Genomic DNA, 15,448 nt, shown 5'->3' with positions numbered 1-15,448 from the left:
AAAAAAAAAGTTTTAAAAAAAGCCAGTGTACCTCTGGCTTTCCATGGAACTCACGATTTTGAGCAGGCTAGCCTTGAACACCCAAAGATCTACCTGCCTCTGCATCCAAAATGATGGAATTAAAGGCATATGCCATTTTCTCACACACTTAAAATGTAGTCTTGAAAAGTCTGTGTCCCTAAATTCCATCTATTGATTTATAGTCATAGTTGGTGACATGACAACGCAAAGGAAGACAATGAGCTCAGAAGCAGGCTCTATAGGAGCTATGACTTCACTCTCTGAATAAATCAGAATTTCCTTGGGGGGGGTATAAAAAGCCATACTCAGCACATCTCCTTTTCTCTCCTCACGTTCTGAATCACTGAAGAGAAACACAACCCATCACATATGGTGTTGCCCAGATACTGAAAACTGAATCTGGATATGTTGTTTAGGTTCCTCATTTGGACTTACCAGGTCTGAAGTCCTGATGCAGATGGCCATATCTGTAAAAATACCCTATACTTTTAGATACTAGCCAAAGGTCTACCCATTTGTCCAACATTAGACTCATGCCTAGAAAGGACAGCTAGAACCCCACTAAAGCTTTGGGTTGTTCAAGTTGACTTCCCTCTGCAAATGTCACTCCCTGAACATCATCCTCCACAGAATCATAGCCATGGATTTTGCTCAGTTCACCCGAAGATGGGACATAGATCACACCCAGCCATGCCCAGGAGATGAGTTTGTTAAAAATTTAACATTGAAGGGCCTGGCATATCAAGCCCTAGGAAGGAAGGGTTCTTGTTACACTTCTTATCACCCTTGCCTGCTGTGGCATTGAGAATGTATATCTGCATGGTTTACTATGTTAGGGAAGCCTGGAGCTTCTGCAGTGTGCCCAGATATCCATGGTTACGATAGAGATGGATCTCACTGTTCAACAATGAAATCCCATCAAGGTTCTCTTTCACACTATTATAATTCACACAGGCATAGCTTAATACTGAAGCACAATTTCAGCAAAAAAAAAAAAGAGTTTTTGGTCTTTCTAAACCTACCATTCTCTTTCTGGGGTGTCAGCTTTTAATCATTTGGAGTTCATGAGGAACAAACTAGCATTTTGGGGAAAACTGGGTGAATACTCAACTAGTAGTTAATATTCAGTAGCTAGACTAAGAATGGTAACTCCTTAAAGTAGGGCATTGCTTTGAGGGGTGATAGATTGCCCTTATTTTTGGAACTCCTGTTAGATGCTTACTGAAGCATAAGGAAATCACTGTGCTAAATATTAAAGCAACAACATCATCTTCAACAACAACAACAAAACCTTTGGCCCTTCTTGCTTCTAGAATTACCCTTCTTGCTTCTAGAATTGCCCCTGAAGCCTGAAACCAGTGGCCTTTGCTCAGCATGTTCTTCTTCTCTTCTTGTTCTACTCTTGGTGTGAAGTTCTGCAGTGCCTAGGTGCCTGTGCAAGTCACGTGGTTGTTAAAATCATTTTACCTCTTGTCATTGCATTATAGGACAATGGGAAATAAACCCATTCCTCTTCTGCTACGGCTAATACGGAGCTCTTCAAATTGAGTATGTTATAAATTGATATATAAAATATTTTTCAAGGATAAACTTTTAAACTCAAATAGTGTCTGAAAATTCAACAACTTTAATAGCCAATACTTCCACAATTCTTTCATAAGATTCCCATGAATTCTTCTTAACCCTTCTCAATCCTTAATGAAGTCATAGAAAAAAACCAGTGTAGTGACTCTGATAGTTGTTTATCTCTGTCCCTTTTTTGTTTGTTTTTTTTTTTTTTTTTTTTTTGATTTTCGAGACAGGGTTTCTCCGTAGCTTTTTGGTTCCTGTCCTGGAACTAGCTCTTCTAGACCAGGCTGGCCTAGAACTCACAGAGATCCGCCTGCCTCTGCCTCCCGAGTGATGGGATTAAAGGTGTGCGCCACCATCGCCCCGCTCTCTGTCCCTTTAAGAAAGGCAAATGTGATCACTTTGCAGTACTGGAATGTGAGATCCCGAATAGAGAAGAGACATGAAATGTACATTTCAGAAGGTAGTGATAGTGACTTGTGCTTCTTCTGAAACCAAATCTCTGGTAGCTGGGGCAGGAACTCCATGATGAAGTGTTTGCCTGCATGCTTAAGATCTTGGATTTGATCCAGAACTATAAAAAAAAGGTAAAAAATGAAAATTAAATATAATTCAACCAGGCATGGTGGCACACACCTTTAATCCCAGCACCCAGGAGGCAGAGGTAAGCAGATGTCTATGAGTTCGAGGTCAGCCTGGTCTACAGAGTAAGTTCCACAACATCCAAGAATACACACAAAAAAAACCCTGTCTCAAAAATAAAACAGAACACAACAAATCATAATCCTGTTAAACAAACAAAAATCAACAAATGAGGTTTAAAAGGCATATGGACATATAAAGCAACTTAATTAATTTGCCAATGAAAAAATAAAAATAAATGAACAGATACAGCCTATCTGTTGGCTGGGCCCTTGGAGACTAGGAGACAGCTTTTATATCGCTGAATGACAGGGTGGCAGGAAGAGTTGTCATGGTAACAATAAGCCATGGGTGTAGGATCTTAAAGTAGGAAGACATGCTGAAGGCTGTAGCCTCTTCCTGTTTGCCATGGCTTCCCAGACAGTTTACCTGGAAAGGGGAGGTTAGCTGTGTGGTCTCTAATTTTATTCAATTAAACAGTGTTATGTTGGGGCTTCCATCAAGATACCTCTGTGGATCCTTTTTAATGGTTGAACGTCAGTAAAGTCCATCTAGACAAACGAAGTGATTCTCAGCACTGTGCACTGGAGGTCTGTTTCATAGTAGGAAGTGCACCAGTAATACCACTTGTGTTTGCTAATGCTTTAAACTCTCTCTTTTCCCTGTTTTTCCTGCTTCATTCCTTTGGCTCAGTAGAATTGATGGTATCAACCAAAAGTATCAATGTACGTGAGTCTTAATGGGCTGAAAGGGCCTTTAAATGAATTGAAAAACCATTTAATCCTGTTAAACTTTGTTGTCTTAATTATATTCACCGTGAGGTTTTGTTTTGCCTTGCCTTCTTTTACCAGCGAGGGTTTAATGACACTCCATCTGAAGGTTTATAGAAACGAGGCTGGTGTGATTGAGAGAGCGCAGTCCTGTGGTATGACATCTGTAGGAGTGGCGATCTATTTATTAAAATAGTCACCCTGCAAAGAGATCGCCTTGTTTTCTCCAGTGTAGCTAAAATTATAATGCTGATGGCTTCTGCATGTACCTGGGATGGCAAGCCACCACGCCAGCTCCTTTAACTTGCCAGCATTCAAAATATTATTTAGTGAGCATTGCTAAGGGAGGATAAATTCAACTTACACTGGCACAAGTGATTTCCCTGGGATTTGCCTGGTCTGAATTGCCAAGCCTAGTCCTTTGTTTTACACACCCAAGGTTCTGAAATGGAGCCACATTTAATTGAGCCTTAAAAGACTTTTCACAAAAAACTCCAGCTTTCACGTCTTTCAGATCAGATAGTAATTGCATAGAATTCTATTCTCTGTGAGAAAAATCCTCAGTGCCAATTTTAAGACCTGCAGGAAATCTGGAGTTCATAGGGAAAAAAAAATCACTTTTTAATCAGTTTTCATTATCTGTGTACTTTGTTTGTTACTACAAAATAAAGCCTCGGTGAATACCTAGTTGTGTTTCGATAGTAGAGTCCACAACCCAGTAGTAGAGAAAGTCCCATAGTCCATCAGCCCTGTTCTCTAAAACTAACTGTATTGACCACATGTAGTGTTCACATGTGTGTGTGCGTGTATGTGTGCATGCATGTGCGTGTGTGTGTATCTTTAGAAACCATTCCTTGTTCTCATGACATTGTCTAAGGCCTTAGGCTACTATGTTGCCTAGCTTGCTGTAGTTTCTGACTATTATAGTTTGTTGGAACTCACGTTGTTGCTTTTCAAGGTCTGTGCCCTTAATCACTGGGCATTATTCCAGTTGAAAAAAAAATCATTATTTCCTGATTAAAGCAAATTCTCTAGTACTCTCCAATAAGCATTATTTTTTTTTTGTAAATCTTCACATTGGACGCTGTGTATTTGAGGAAAGGAATTTTCATTCATTTATAAATACTCCGCTATTTAGACTATTACCACGGGCTGGCCTTCTCTCAAGTTTAGGAGGCTAAATGCACTTTAAACAAACATTTCTGCAAATTGAGTGACGCCTGTAATGGTTTCCTTTGCTGCTCACAGATGTTGATGAATGCACATCAAATCCCTGCACTAATGGAGATTGTGTTAACACACCTGGATCCTATTACTGTAAATGTCACGCTGGATTCCAGAGGACCCCTACGAAGCAAGCATGCATCGGTAAAGCGGGGTTTCTGCGCAGAGAAAACGGCTCTGTGAGATAGTCAGCAAGGCTGTTGGAGTTAAAGGGAACTCACTAAAACGAGGCACGAATCCCTTAAGCACTCTTGCATAGTGGATTTGTTTTGTAATGCCCTTGGAGAATCTCCCTTTCAACTTAAGCACTGTGTGCATGTAGAACCCAGGCAATGTAGTATCTGGCTTCCAAACACTTCAGTCTGCCTTCTTTGCCCATACAGCATGGCCTCCTCCTTCCAGTACCGTCAGCATTACCCTTCGCTGAGCTTAAGATTGATTGTCGTTTTCAATTACTGTTTTCTTTGAGCCCCACCTCGCAATCCAACACCACATCGTGCCTTGTCTGCATGCAGAGTCCCATGGCTTCATCCACCACCACCGTCATCCAAACCCTACCTCACTGCTGATGCATCTCAGAATTCATCTACCAAACAACTCCACTTCTCTTCCCCTTTCCTGTTCACCCACGGGCGGTGGTTGCCTGGATCGACTTCTCCTGCCTGCCTTTGGTCTTTATTGCCCTTAACCCAGAAATCCTGTGATTTCTTTCCCTTACCCAACATTAGGTTCTGACTTTAAAGTTCTTCATCCCTTATACCCTAAACAGCTGCGTTAATAATTCCAGCCTCCCTCCCCCCCCTGCTCCTAATCTCACTGCACCCCATTTCCTTCTTGCTTTCCTTTTTTCTTTAGTTTTGAAACAATCTTTTCTCGTTTTACACACCAATCCAAGTTTCCACTCCCTCCCCTCCTCTAATCCCCCCCTCTTCTCTGCCCCCCTCGTACCCTCCTCAGAGAGGGTAAGGCTTACCATGGGGAGTCAACAATGTCTGGCATATCACTTTAAAACAGGACCAAAGCCCTCCCCACTATATCTAGGCTGAGCAAGGCATCTCCCCCAAAAAGAATAGGCTTCAAAAAGCCAGTTCAAGCACTAGGAATAAGTCTTGCTCCCACTGCCAGTGGCCCCACAGACTGCCCCAGCACACAACCGTAACCCACATTCAGAGGGTCTAGTCATATGCAGGTTCCCCCGCTGTCAGTCTGTAGTCAGTGCGTTCCCACTAGCTCAGGTCAGGTGTTTGTGTGGGTATCAACATCATGCTCTTGACCCCTTTGTTCTTATTGCTCTCTCCCTCTCTTTGACTGGACTCTGGCAGCTCAGACCAGTGCTTAGCCATGTATCTCTGCATCTGCTTCCATCAGTTGCTGGATGAAGGCTCTATGATGACAATTAAGTCTCCTGAGAAAATTGAGAACATGGCATGGGGAGAAGGGAGGGCCAAAGGGGAAGGACAGGGGGAAAAGAGAAGGGGAGAAGAACATGAAGGAGAAGCAAGGAAAGAGATCTCTTGATTGAGGGCATCATTGTGGGCCTAGCAAAAAGCCCGGCACTAGGGACATTCCCAGCAATCCACAAGAATGACCTCAGCTAAGACCCTGAGCACTAGTGGCCCGAAATGGTCTTCCCCTCCCCTGCAGTCAGACTGATGACAACCTTGTCATCCTTCTCTCTTTCTTTCCCTCTTTACCTACTATCCGGTTTGTGGAATTGCTTACACTTTCTACGCAAGAAGACAAGTTAGTGAGAAAGCAACATGCTCTTGGGTATCACATGTAAAAATGCAGCGAGTATTTCAAGTCGCGTGCATTCTCTTACTGTTTTTATTGACAAGCATTGCAAAGGAATGCTGTTTGCCTCTCTTTTCGTCTTCTCAGATATTGATGAGTGCATCCAGAATGGCGTCCTTTGTAAAAATGGCCGCTGCGTGAACACAGATGGAAGTTTCCAGTGCATTTGCAACGCTGGCTTTGAATTAACCACAGATGGGAAAAACTGTGTCGGTATGGCGTTTTCTCTCTCCCTTGAAAATGGTTTTTAGAGGATATACATTTTCTTTAGAACCACATACGTGATTTCTACAAAGACTCCCACATCTCGCGTGTGGCAGAAAGCTGGTCACATGACTTAGGTATATACAATATGAATGTATTTAGCATGAGTATCGAAATGACATGATATAATTAATTAATTAGTCATGTAACAACAACTCATGATTTATGACGTCTCTTGTTTTTCTTAAGCAGTGCATACTTAAGTATAAATAACAGGTATTCTTCTGCGATGTGCTGTGCTGTATTTTAGATGCCAGGCATAACGCTGACAGGATAGAGAAGGAGCTTCCTTCTGAATTTGGGAGAATATGACATAGTTGCTATCCATGGTCACTGACTGGCATGTTTGGCACGCCAATCATCCTTGGTTGGCATGCTTAGCTGAGATGTCAGAAGAGGTGTGGGACTCACACATTCGCTAAGGAAAGCCAGCTCGTTTAACCTGACTGAGGATTACCATACTTTAATTCTATCAAAAACCGGACACCCACTGAAACCGTGTTACCTTCTCGGGAAAACAAAAGCCACTGGTGTCTATATGGTTTTAACGGCAGCTACCCTATCAATGGGGAAAGAGGCCGTGAATTTGAGAGACAGCAAAGAAGGGCACATGGGAGGGGTTTGGAGAGAAGAAAGGGAAAAGATAAATGAGGGGATTATATCATAATCTCAAAGTGAAATCTAAATGATTTTTTAAAGTGAAGCAGTACCCACACGCACAGGGATCGTATATGAGGTAGTTTTGACTGGAGACCACGGAAGGAGAGGAAGCCTTGGTTTTCTGAGGCCAGGGTCAAAGCCATGCTGTCTTCTGCCACAGACCACGATGAATGTACCACTACGAACATGTGTTTGAATGGGATGTGCATCAATGAAGACGGCAGCTTCAAGTGCATATGCAAGCCCGGGTTCGTGCTGGCTCCGAACGGCCGCTACTGCACAGGTACGCACGGCGTTGAGATAAGACAGTCACGGTGACTGGAGCCATCCTTTTCTCATCTGCGGATCATGCGAGGATAGTTCCATTTCCCTTGCTTCCATTTCATTATTCACCTCTCTTGCTAGTTCAGCAAGGGAGATACCTGAAGCTTCCTAGGGGAAACTACTCTGTGAGCTTAGAAACAGGAGTGCCTTTGCAAGGTAACAGGGTCTAGGAAAACTTCAGGAAATGGCACATTGATTTTGGCAAGTCTGAAGAAAACAGTACGGAAATAATTTCTTCCTGATTGTTGGCTAAATGAATAAGAGTAAGCGAACACCTTGCGAAGTTAGCATTTCTATCTATTTCCAGGCCTGGATTTTCTATGCCCACTCCTTACGGGCACAGTATCACATCTTCTCCGTAGCAGTGATCTACAGGTCATTTGGAAACATGTCAGAATTTTACGATCTTAATTAAGTGAAGATGTGATTTGGATGTTTTCATTAGCTATTTTAAGTTCTAGTGATAATTTTAATAATCAAAATAGAGGCCTTCCAGAATTATATGACATGGTATGACATTCATGCTCACGAGCAGAACTTTGTAACGTGGAATTCATTTTGTGGTTTTGCCTTGGAAGCAAGCTTTTATTTACATCCCAGTTTCCTCCCTTAGAGGAAATCAGCTCAATGAACACTTTCTGCCTTCCACTTTACCAGTCTACCTGAATGAAATAAGATTCGTTACCAATTCCAATGATGTCATTGAGATTCCAGGACAGTAGGGATATAATAATGGGACTAAGTTTATGCAATACAAATAGCTTTTAACTCCCCCCCCCACAAAAAAAAATGTAGAAAGAAAAGAAAAGGAATACAAGATGAAGTGGAAAGCTATAGGTTTGCCTTGATATCTCCAGGTCAGTTGACTGAGACTTAGCACAGGGTAGGTGACCAGCATTTCTCTGTATCATGTATCATGCAGCATTGCACGGCAGTCTGGAGCTTCATCTCAGGGTTCCTTAGGAAAGTTAAATGCGTGTATGAAGGTTTCACCTGTCAACCCTTCTGGAATCAATTTTCTCATTACTAATGTTAGACTCTAGGTGTCTTGAAATGGCCATAGCTTATCAGTTCTGTGTCTGAGGTGTGTTTCTGCTGTTGAGAATGCTGCTTAGGGTTGGACAGCATTTGATAAATGCAAGTGGACTGAAGATTACATGGACTTTCTCAGCTTATTTTGTTAGGTAGGAAATGTTGAGATTAATGTCAAAACAGAATCTATTTCTGTGTGGAAAAATATTGCAAAAATTGCTCACAGATTTGTAGATATTTACTTCGCTTAACTTGAATTAGATAATAATAGTAGTAAACAAGATAATCAAATAAATAATGGATGTTATGAGACTCTCTTTTTCCCTCAATTTTACTCTCAAAATGTGCTTGAGAGGTCTATATTTTTCTAGAACGTCGGTTGCCATTTTTATATATTCTTTCTGCAAGTTACCCGGTTGGAAGGCTAGTAGGATAGACCAGTTTAGAGAGCAAAGCCTTCTACTCTGTAATGGACCATCTTTTGTCCTCCTCTGGGCAGATGTTGACGAATGCCAGACCCCAGGCATCTGTATGAATGGGCATTGCATCAACAACGAAGGATCCTTCCGCTGTGACTGTCCCCCTGGCCTGGCTGTGGGAGTGGATGGACGTGTATGTGTTGGTAAGTGAGCATTCTGTGATGGCCTGATAGTCCCTAGTGATCTCTGATAACGTAAGATAGGATATATCAATACAAAAGAATGGTAATATTCAACCACAAGCAGAATGCATGCTAAAACCCGAGTAAGGCTTAAACATGTGCCAAGTGAACGGAGTCTGTCACCAAAAGGCCATTTTGTATGTGATATCATTTATAAAAGATGCCCCAAAGAGGCAAATCTGCATTCATCCATGTGATTGGTTATGGCAGAAAGGACAGGGTAGAGAAGAAAATGATAACTAAATGACATGCAAATGTTCTAAAAACCAATTGTGAGTGTAAATGCCCTTAAAATGTAGAGTTTCAGTGAATTAATTCTATAGCTTGTACATTATATCTCAATATACCTATTATAAAATGAGACCCCCCCACACACTGTCTTCTTTCAAGACTTCTGATGATATACAAAAATATGAGAGTTCCGAATTCAATGGCAATTCATGTTATTATTAATAACCGATATGAAATTGGGGATTACAGTTACATCCATGTAAACTCTTACTTATATCCAAACAGAGCTTGAGTCATAAGTAACGTGTGCTATAGAAGTGTATTGCTATCTAAAGCTTAAAGTTTTTAAGCTTATGCCTCAAACCATCAACTCCTGAAGGGAAAATAGGAGGCTGAATATACGTTTTACCTTGAGCCATTCTGAATTCCTTTTGGAAGCATCTGCCGAGTGGGTACCATGAAAATGAATCAAAACACTTGTGCATTGGCTTTGAAAAGATGCTGTGGGCTCTTCAGGACCTAGGCTGTAAAGCTGCAGGGACCTGAGGGAGGATAGGAGAATGCAATCATGGGGCTTTCCCTTCCAAGTATTTTCCGGAAACCTGAAGGATGAGTCGGTCATTTTGCACCCTCGGATCTTCAACTCATGCAGGAAAACAGCAGGGTTGTTTTGAAAGCGTGTTTTGGAGAGAAAGAAAATTCTCAGCCATAGTTGTGAAGACTTTACTTCTAACTCTTGAATCCCAGGAGGAGTGAGGAGGACCAGGCAGGGCCGGCAGATGGAAACCATTTGTTCCCTTGGCCGCATCCTCTGTGCAGGCCTGGCTGCATTTCGGCCTGCAGGTTGTCAGCACTTAGCAGCCAGAAGAATGCAGCCCCTTCCTGTGCGGACAGCTGAAATATGTTCGGTCGTCTTGAAATGCTTCGTTGCTTTTTGTCTACACCTACAGGATTCCATTGAAATCTAAAAGTGAACATGAAGCTGGTTTGGGAAGGAGAAATTAGTTCTATTTCCAGCAGCCAGTCTATGAATATTTTTCATGAAATCCATGCTCAAAACCAAGGCTTCATTCTTTTATTCACATACCGGGAGCACATCAGAAATCACTGGGACGACTTTGCAAATTTTTTATCACTACGGTGATTTCAATTTTTTTTTTAAACAAGAGCACATCGTTTGGGTGGAAAATTATATATTGCTATTCTCATACTGTGGTAGATTTCTTCGGTCCACCCAGTAAACAGTGGGAACCATCCCTGATTATGTTAGGAAGAAATCACTGCTATGAATTATTCGAATTGGCTCTTTAACTTAGATTTCTTATTTATATACAAACAAAAATCCATGGTCACCAACAGCATCCTGACAGGTGAAAAAAAAAAGATTTTTAATTTAAAAGGTCAAAGCAAGCCATTCCCTAGACAACAAGCTAGTCACTTCACGGCAGTTTATCCTCACTGCTCCTTAGAACTCCTCAATGGAGCTAAGGTCCAGGCTGAGGCTCAGACAGTTCCACAATCAAAGCTCAAAGTGGTGTTTTGACTGTTGCTACATCCTTAGCCAATGAAAGACCTTGAGACTAGGGGAATGTTGGGTACTTGTGTGGCTCAGGGTAGGGCTAGGGACTCCAGGTGTTGGGATGTTTTCAGTCGATCCCTTTTGTTCATTTCCCCACTGTGAAGATGCTAAAAGGACAGGAAATGGCAGATGTCCTCTGGAAGTTCCTAGTCTCGTAGCTTCTCGGGTTAAAGAAGCGTCCCATCTAACAGTCCCTGTCTCTCTTACCATCGTTTATTTCCATTAGACACTCACATGCGTAGTACCTGCTATGGCGGAATCAAGAAGGGGGTGTGCGTGCGTCCTTTCCCTGGCGCGGTGACCAAGTCTGAATGCTGCTGTGCTAATCCAGACTACGGCTTTGGAGAGCCCTGCCAGCCTTGCCCTGCCAAAAATTCAGGTATTCCCTTGTAAGAAACTAGAACTTCAACAACAAACTTGTCCAAAGATTGCATCTGCTCCGAAGTGTTTTGTCCTTATTCTGAACTGAAGAAGAAAAAACAAGTTTACATTGGTGTGTGCGGCACATAGTCAGAAGTATGAGACTGTGTAAGCTTTGGCTGCGCCACAATGATCACAGTGAACAGCAACTCTTTGCTCATGCCGCTGTGATTGTGGTACAGATTCTATATTCAAATGCTACCCTCAGTTCCCTTGATCTGTGTTGTTATGGAGAATATAGAATACCTTGAAATGTATGTGCCATTATTGAATTTATAAACACAAGACAATCTGGTTGACTTGGTAAAAGTCTCGACACCTTATGATGTCAAGTCCAAGGTCCATCAATGTTGACTTTTGTCCGTTCATACTTTCAAGGAACCTCTGTAGAATATGCCTAAGGACAGCGGGGTTCGAAAATAAACAGAGTCCCTGCTTTTTCTTCAGGTTGAAAATACATGGGATCACAGGCAGCAAACACGAATTACAATGTGTATGACCGGCACCTTGAAAGGGTCACGGGCAGGGAAAGCGTGAAGGATGAAGCAGGCTGTTGCCTAAGGCAGGGGGATGAATGAAGCAGAGAGGTGCATACTTAGTTGATTCTCTTTCCACGTGAAAGATAAGAGAGAACTTCTTGCAAAGTTGATGGGTTTTGAGTTCTGTGGACAGTCTTAAATGGGTTGTTCGAACATTTGGAAAAATATTCCATGCATCTCAAATTACTGAATATGACATTTTCTTTTTAGAAAAAAAAGGGGGGATAAAATATCCTAAACTTAATATCAGGTATTAAAGCACATATTTAAATGGAAAGAAAGCATTTCATATGTCATCCCTCACTCTTCAAGGAACACATGCTAATCAGCCAGGAAACGCTCTGTTGAAAGAAGTTTACTGCACACAGTAGTTAGCAAAGGAGAATGCAAATAGTAGTTTTACATGTGAAAAAATGTCTGCTATAAAAATTATAATGAAATGGCAATTTTATTTATCAGTTTGGAGAAGCTATAGGCAATTGATTTTTTTCCTGTGATGGGAAGATACACCAAAAGAGATACTCTTAAATGACAGAAGGCTGAGTATTCTGGGAACAGGGAAGGGATGTTAGCCTCAAAAGAAGCATGCACTTGGATAAGTTTTACTTCCAAAAAAATTAATTATTTGAGAAGCATAGCTGAAGCTGTCATTGCTTGTCTAAGTTTTTCCAAGTTGGAAAGACCAAACTATATCAGTAAGGGACTGATGAAGAAATGTAGTCTCTCCATATAACTGAGGATAAAATATTGATGCCCTGTAAAGGGGACATTGACACGACACATCTGTGACAGAGCTCTTGGGACCCAAGCCTATTTCCCTACCCACCTCAGTAGCTTGGGGCAAATTACTCTGTTACTCTTTGTTAATTTACTCCCTTGTAAGAGGGGAAAAAATGTTTCTAGCTGGCTGTATTAGAACAATTAGATTAATTATTAGATGTAAAATGGAGACTACCTGGTATTCAGCAACTGTGATGACATAAGTTTCGACTCGACATGTTGTCATGGAGAAAAGAAGACAAAGGCAATGTGGTGGCATGTCTTAGATTAAAGTTGCATGTGGAAAATATTGAAACATTTATCAATATAGTGAGATCATCCCTACCCATGGTTGCAAGGAATTCTACTTCTTATACTTTACCGTGGTTCTTAGAATTCTTGAAATTATTATGGTCTAGAAAATAGACCATAGTGGATTTTTTGCATTATTAAGATGAGTTTACATAAAATTGTTATGTTAATGACAAAGTATGGAATAAGCTTCTTTTAACTTTTTTTATTTCCGTTGTTATGTTAATGGAGGGATGAGGAGTGGGCGTGGCTTAACACTTCCTATCTGTTTTCATCACACAGCTGAGTTCCAAGGCCTTTGTAGCAGTGGCGTGGGCATCACTGTGGATGGAAGAGGTAAACCTTCTCAACTCTCAGTCTCGTGGCTTTCTGCTTATCATGGGAATATGGTTATATTTACTGTGAAAATGAAGAAGTGGAGATTGGTAGGGTGAACCCTCTTCCGTCTTCCAGAGAAACAGCTGTTAAGTTGGATGGCGTTAAGTGATATTTCACACGTGACTGCTTTTCACGAGAGATAAATAGCTATCTGTTAAAAGTGCTCCACTGAGAATCTCACTCACAGTCCATATCCATGATTTTATGTGTCTGTTTCTTTAAGACAGCACTACACCAAATAATGATGCAGATACAGCTAGGAAAAAAAATACCTGTCTTTAAGAGATATTTGATATGGATCAGGTCTGGGATACACCGTCCCGAAATAACTAAGATCATTTATGCTCTAAAAACCATCAAAATGTTCCTCTCCAACTGCAGAAATAAAATTCATTCATGGTCTGTTATTTCCAACTGTGTGTCATGCTTTAACCAGACTCCGAAAGAGAAGCAAGGGCGTCTGTGTTGATAAGGGCAAAGGTTTGAGACCGCGTTGGGGCGGACTGTAAATCTTCAGGCGGTGCTGTTACATTTTAAATAAGTATCTGAGACCAGAAAAAGGCAGAATGTTACTGGGATATTTTTTTCCCCAAATACAAAATGAAAACATAGGTAAATAAGAAGAGAGTTTCTAAGGAGGTCTTTCTAATTCCATTTTCCTTTTTTAAGATGGTGCCCTGAAGCCCAGGCTGGCCTTTAATTCCTGAGCCTTTTTCCCTGTCCCAGCACCTGGGATTATAGGGATGTTCTGACTGGCAGATCCTTCCCAATTGCTGGGAACAGTCATCACCAGAATTTGATCACAGTGAACCAAATGGGGACTTTTGCAACACAGTAGTTTGTTGTTGGGGTTTTTCCCCTCTTTTGTTGCTTTCTTTTGTTTTTTGTTTGTTTCGTTAATTCACTGTCATTGGCCTCCCACCAAAGCCCGCTGCCTGTTGGGAATTGTGTGTTTGTTTGACTGGAGTTCCCCTGCCACTGTTCCTGGGCAGCGAGGCAGCAGTCATGTCCTTAGCTTGCTGTAAACTGAGCTGTCGAGTAGCCATGTTTTAGTGACTTCTGGGTTCATTCTAACTCAGGAACGATGAGAAGCACCATGTATCCCATTACTTAAATAATTGCTAATTATGAGAACAAAGCAAGAACACCCTGTGACTATGAAGTCATACAGGCCTTCCTAATAAATCTCCAAGTTTTAATTAGATGGCTATCATACCTATTAAATTGAGATTTCTTTTGGATTTTGAGCCAACAGCCTGTAATTTTTCTTTATTAATTTTGTCAAAAATATAGACATTACTAGATGGCTTAACTATTTGGGCGGGGCCAGCTCCTTTCATTACTTTCTCTTGACTTACCAGAGAAGTGTCGTGTCCTTCAGTTTTTTTCTTATTGTATTTCCTTTTTCTTTCTAAAATACAAATGGTAGGTTTTCAAAGTTAGATTCTTCACATGCCGAAAGCTCCTTGTTAGGTCCTCCTGTGTCAGCAAACAGGTGTCTGTGAGTGTTAAACATGCCGCCTTTCATGCAGATATCAACGAGTGTGCTTTGGACCCTGACATTTGCGCCAATGGGATCTGTGAAAACTTGAGGGGCAGCTACCGCTGTAACTGCAACAGCGGCTATGAGCCAGATGCTTCAGGAAGAAACTGCATCGGTAAGTCCCTGCGGATATATGTACAAGAGCCACTCAGGTCGTTTAATTGCCTGGATCGGAGGAGAAACAATAATTAATGATGAAAACTAGCTTTTCTTATGGTCTTTGTATTGTGCATTGATACAAAATTATTAGAATTGAGTTCTACAGGACAGCATCGAATTTGATGGGGCACTGTATATTGAAACAGTCTTTTCCCAAGAGAGTGAGTACAAATGAATCGTTCACCGACTGCTTCTCTGTAGTTATCTGAATCCTAAATGTTTTCAGCGAGATGTAGACTTCAAAGGCTAACACACTTGATAGGTTGGGAAAGTGCGGTTGACCCAGGTTGGAGGGACCTTGACTTTATCAAGAAACCACTAGTTACTGCTATGCCTAAATATGATAGCTGAGAGAAGTCTCTCCCTTTTGTAACTTACAAAAGAATGTGGAAACCAAACCCCTGTGTAATTTATATTCAGCAGAAGGAAAAGGAGGAAGATAAGGAGACTTTCAGGCCAACGCTTTTATTAGTTTGCATCTTCAAGAGATTGGATAAAATCAAAACTGTCCCACAGAACAATTGAGTCCATTTTCATAAAATGAGAATTATTGGAACTATCATTGAA

At 41.3% G+C, this 15,448-nt stretch overlaps 1 protein-coding gene across 1 annotated transcript in view; it reads left to right on the top strand.

Annotated features, from left to right (window-relative positions):
• Nucleotides 1-15,448, top strand: part of Fbn2 (fibrillin 2) — a 202,491-nt gene that overhangs the window by 105,602 nt on the left and 81,441 nt on the right. The window contains exons 12-18 of the mRNA XM_005356130.2: nt 4,251-4,370; nt 6,108-6,233; nt 7,105-7,227; nt 8,800-8,922; nt 10,998-11,150; nt 13,084-13,137; nt 14,712-14,837. Coding sequence (XP_005356187.1) covers nt 4,251-4,370; nt 6,108-6,233; nt 7,105-7,227; nt 8,800-8,922; nt 10,998-11,150; nt 13,084-13,137; nt 14,712-14,837 — 825 coding nt within the window. The remainder of the gene's footprint in view (nt 1-4,250; nt 4,371-6,107; nt 6,234-7,104; nt 7,228-8,799; nt 8,923-10,997; nt 11,151-13,083; nt 13,138-14,711; nt 14,838-15,448) is intronic.

Source organism: Microtus ochrogaster, chromosome 18 (assembly GCF_000317375.1).
Source record: "Microtus ochrogaster isolate Prairie Vole_2 chromosome 18, MicOch1.0, whole genome shotgun sequence".
NCBI classification, from domain to species: domain Eukaryota; kingdom Metazoa; phylum Chordata; class Mammalia; order Rodentia; family Cricetidae; genus Microtus; species Microtus ochrogaster.
Note: the sequence above shows the minus strand (reverse complement) of the source record. Positions and strands in the feature narration are given on the sequence as shown.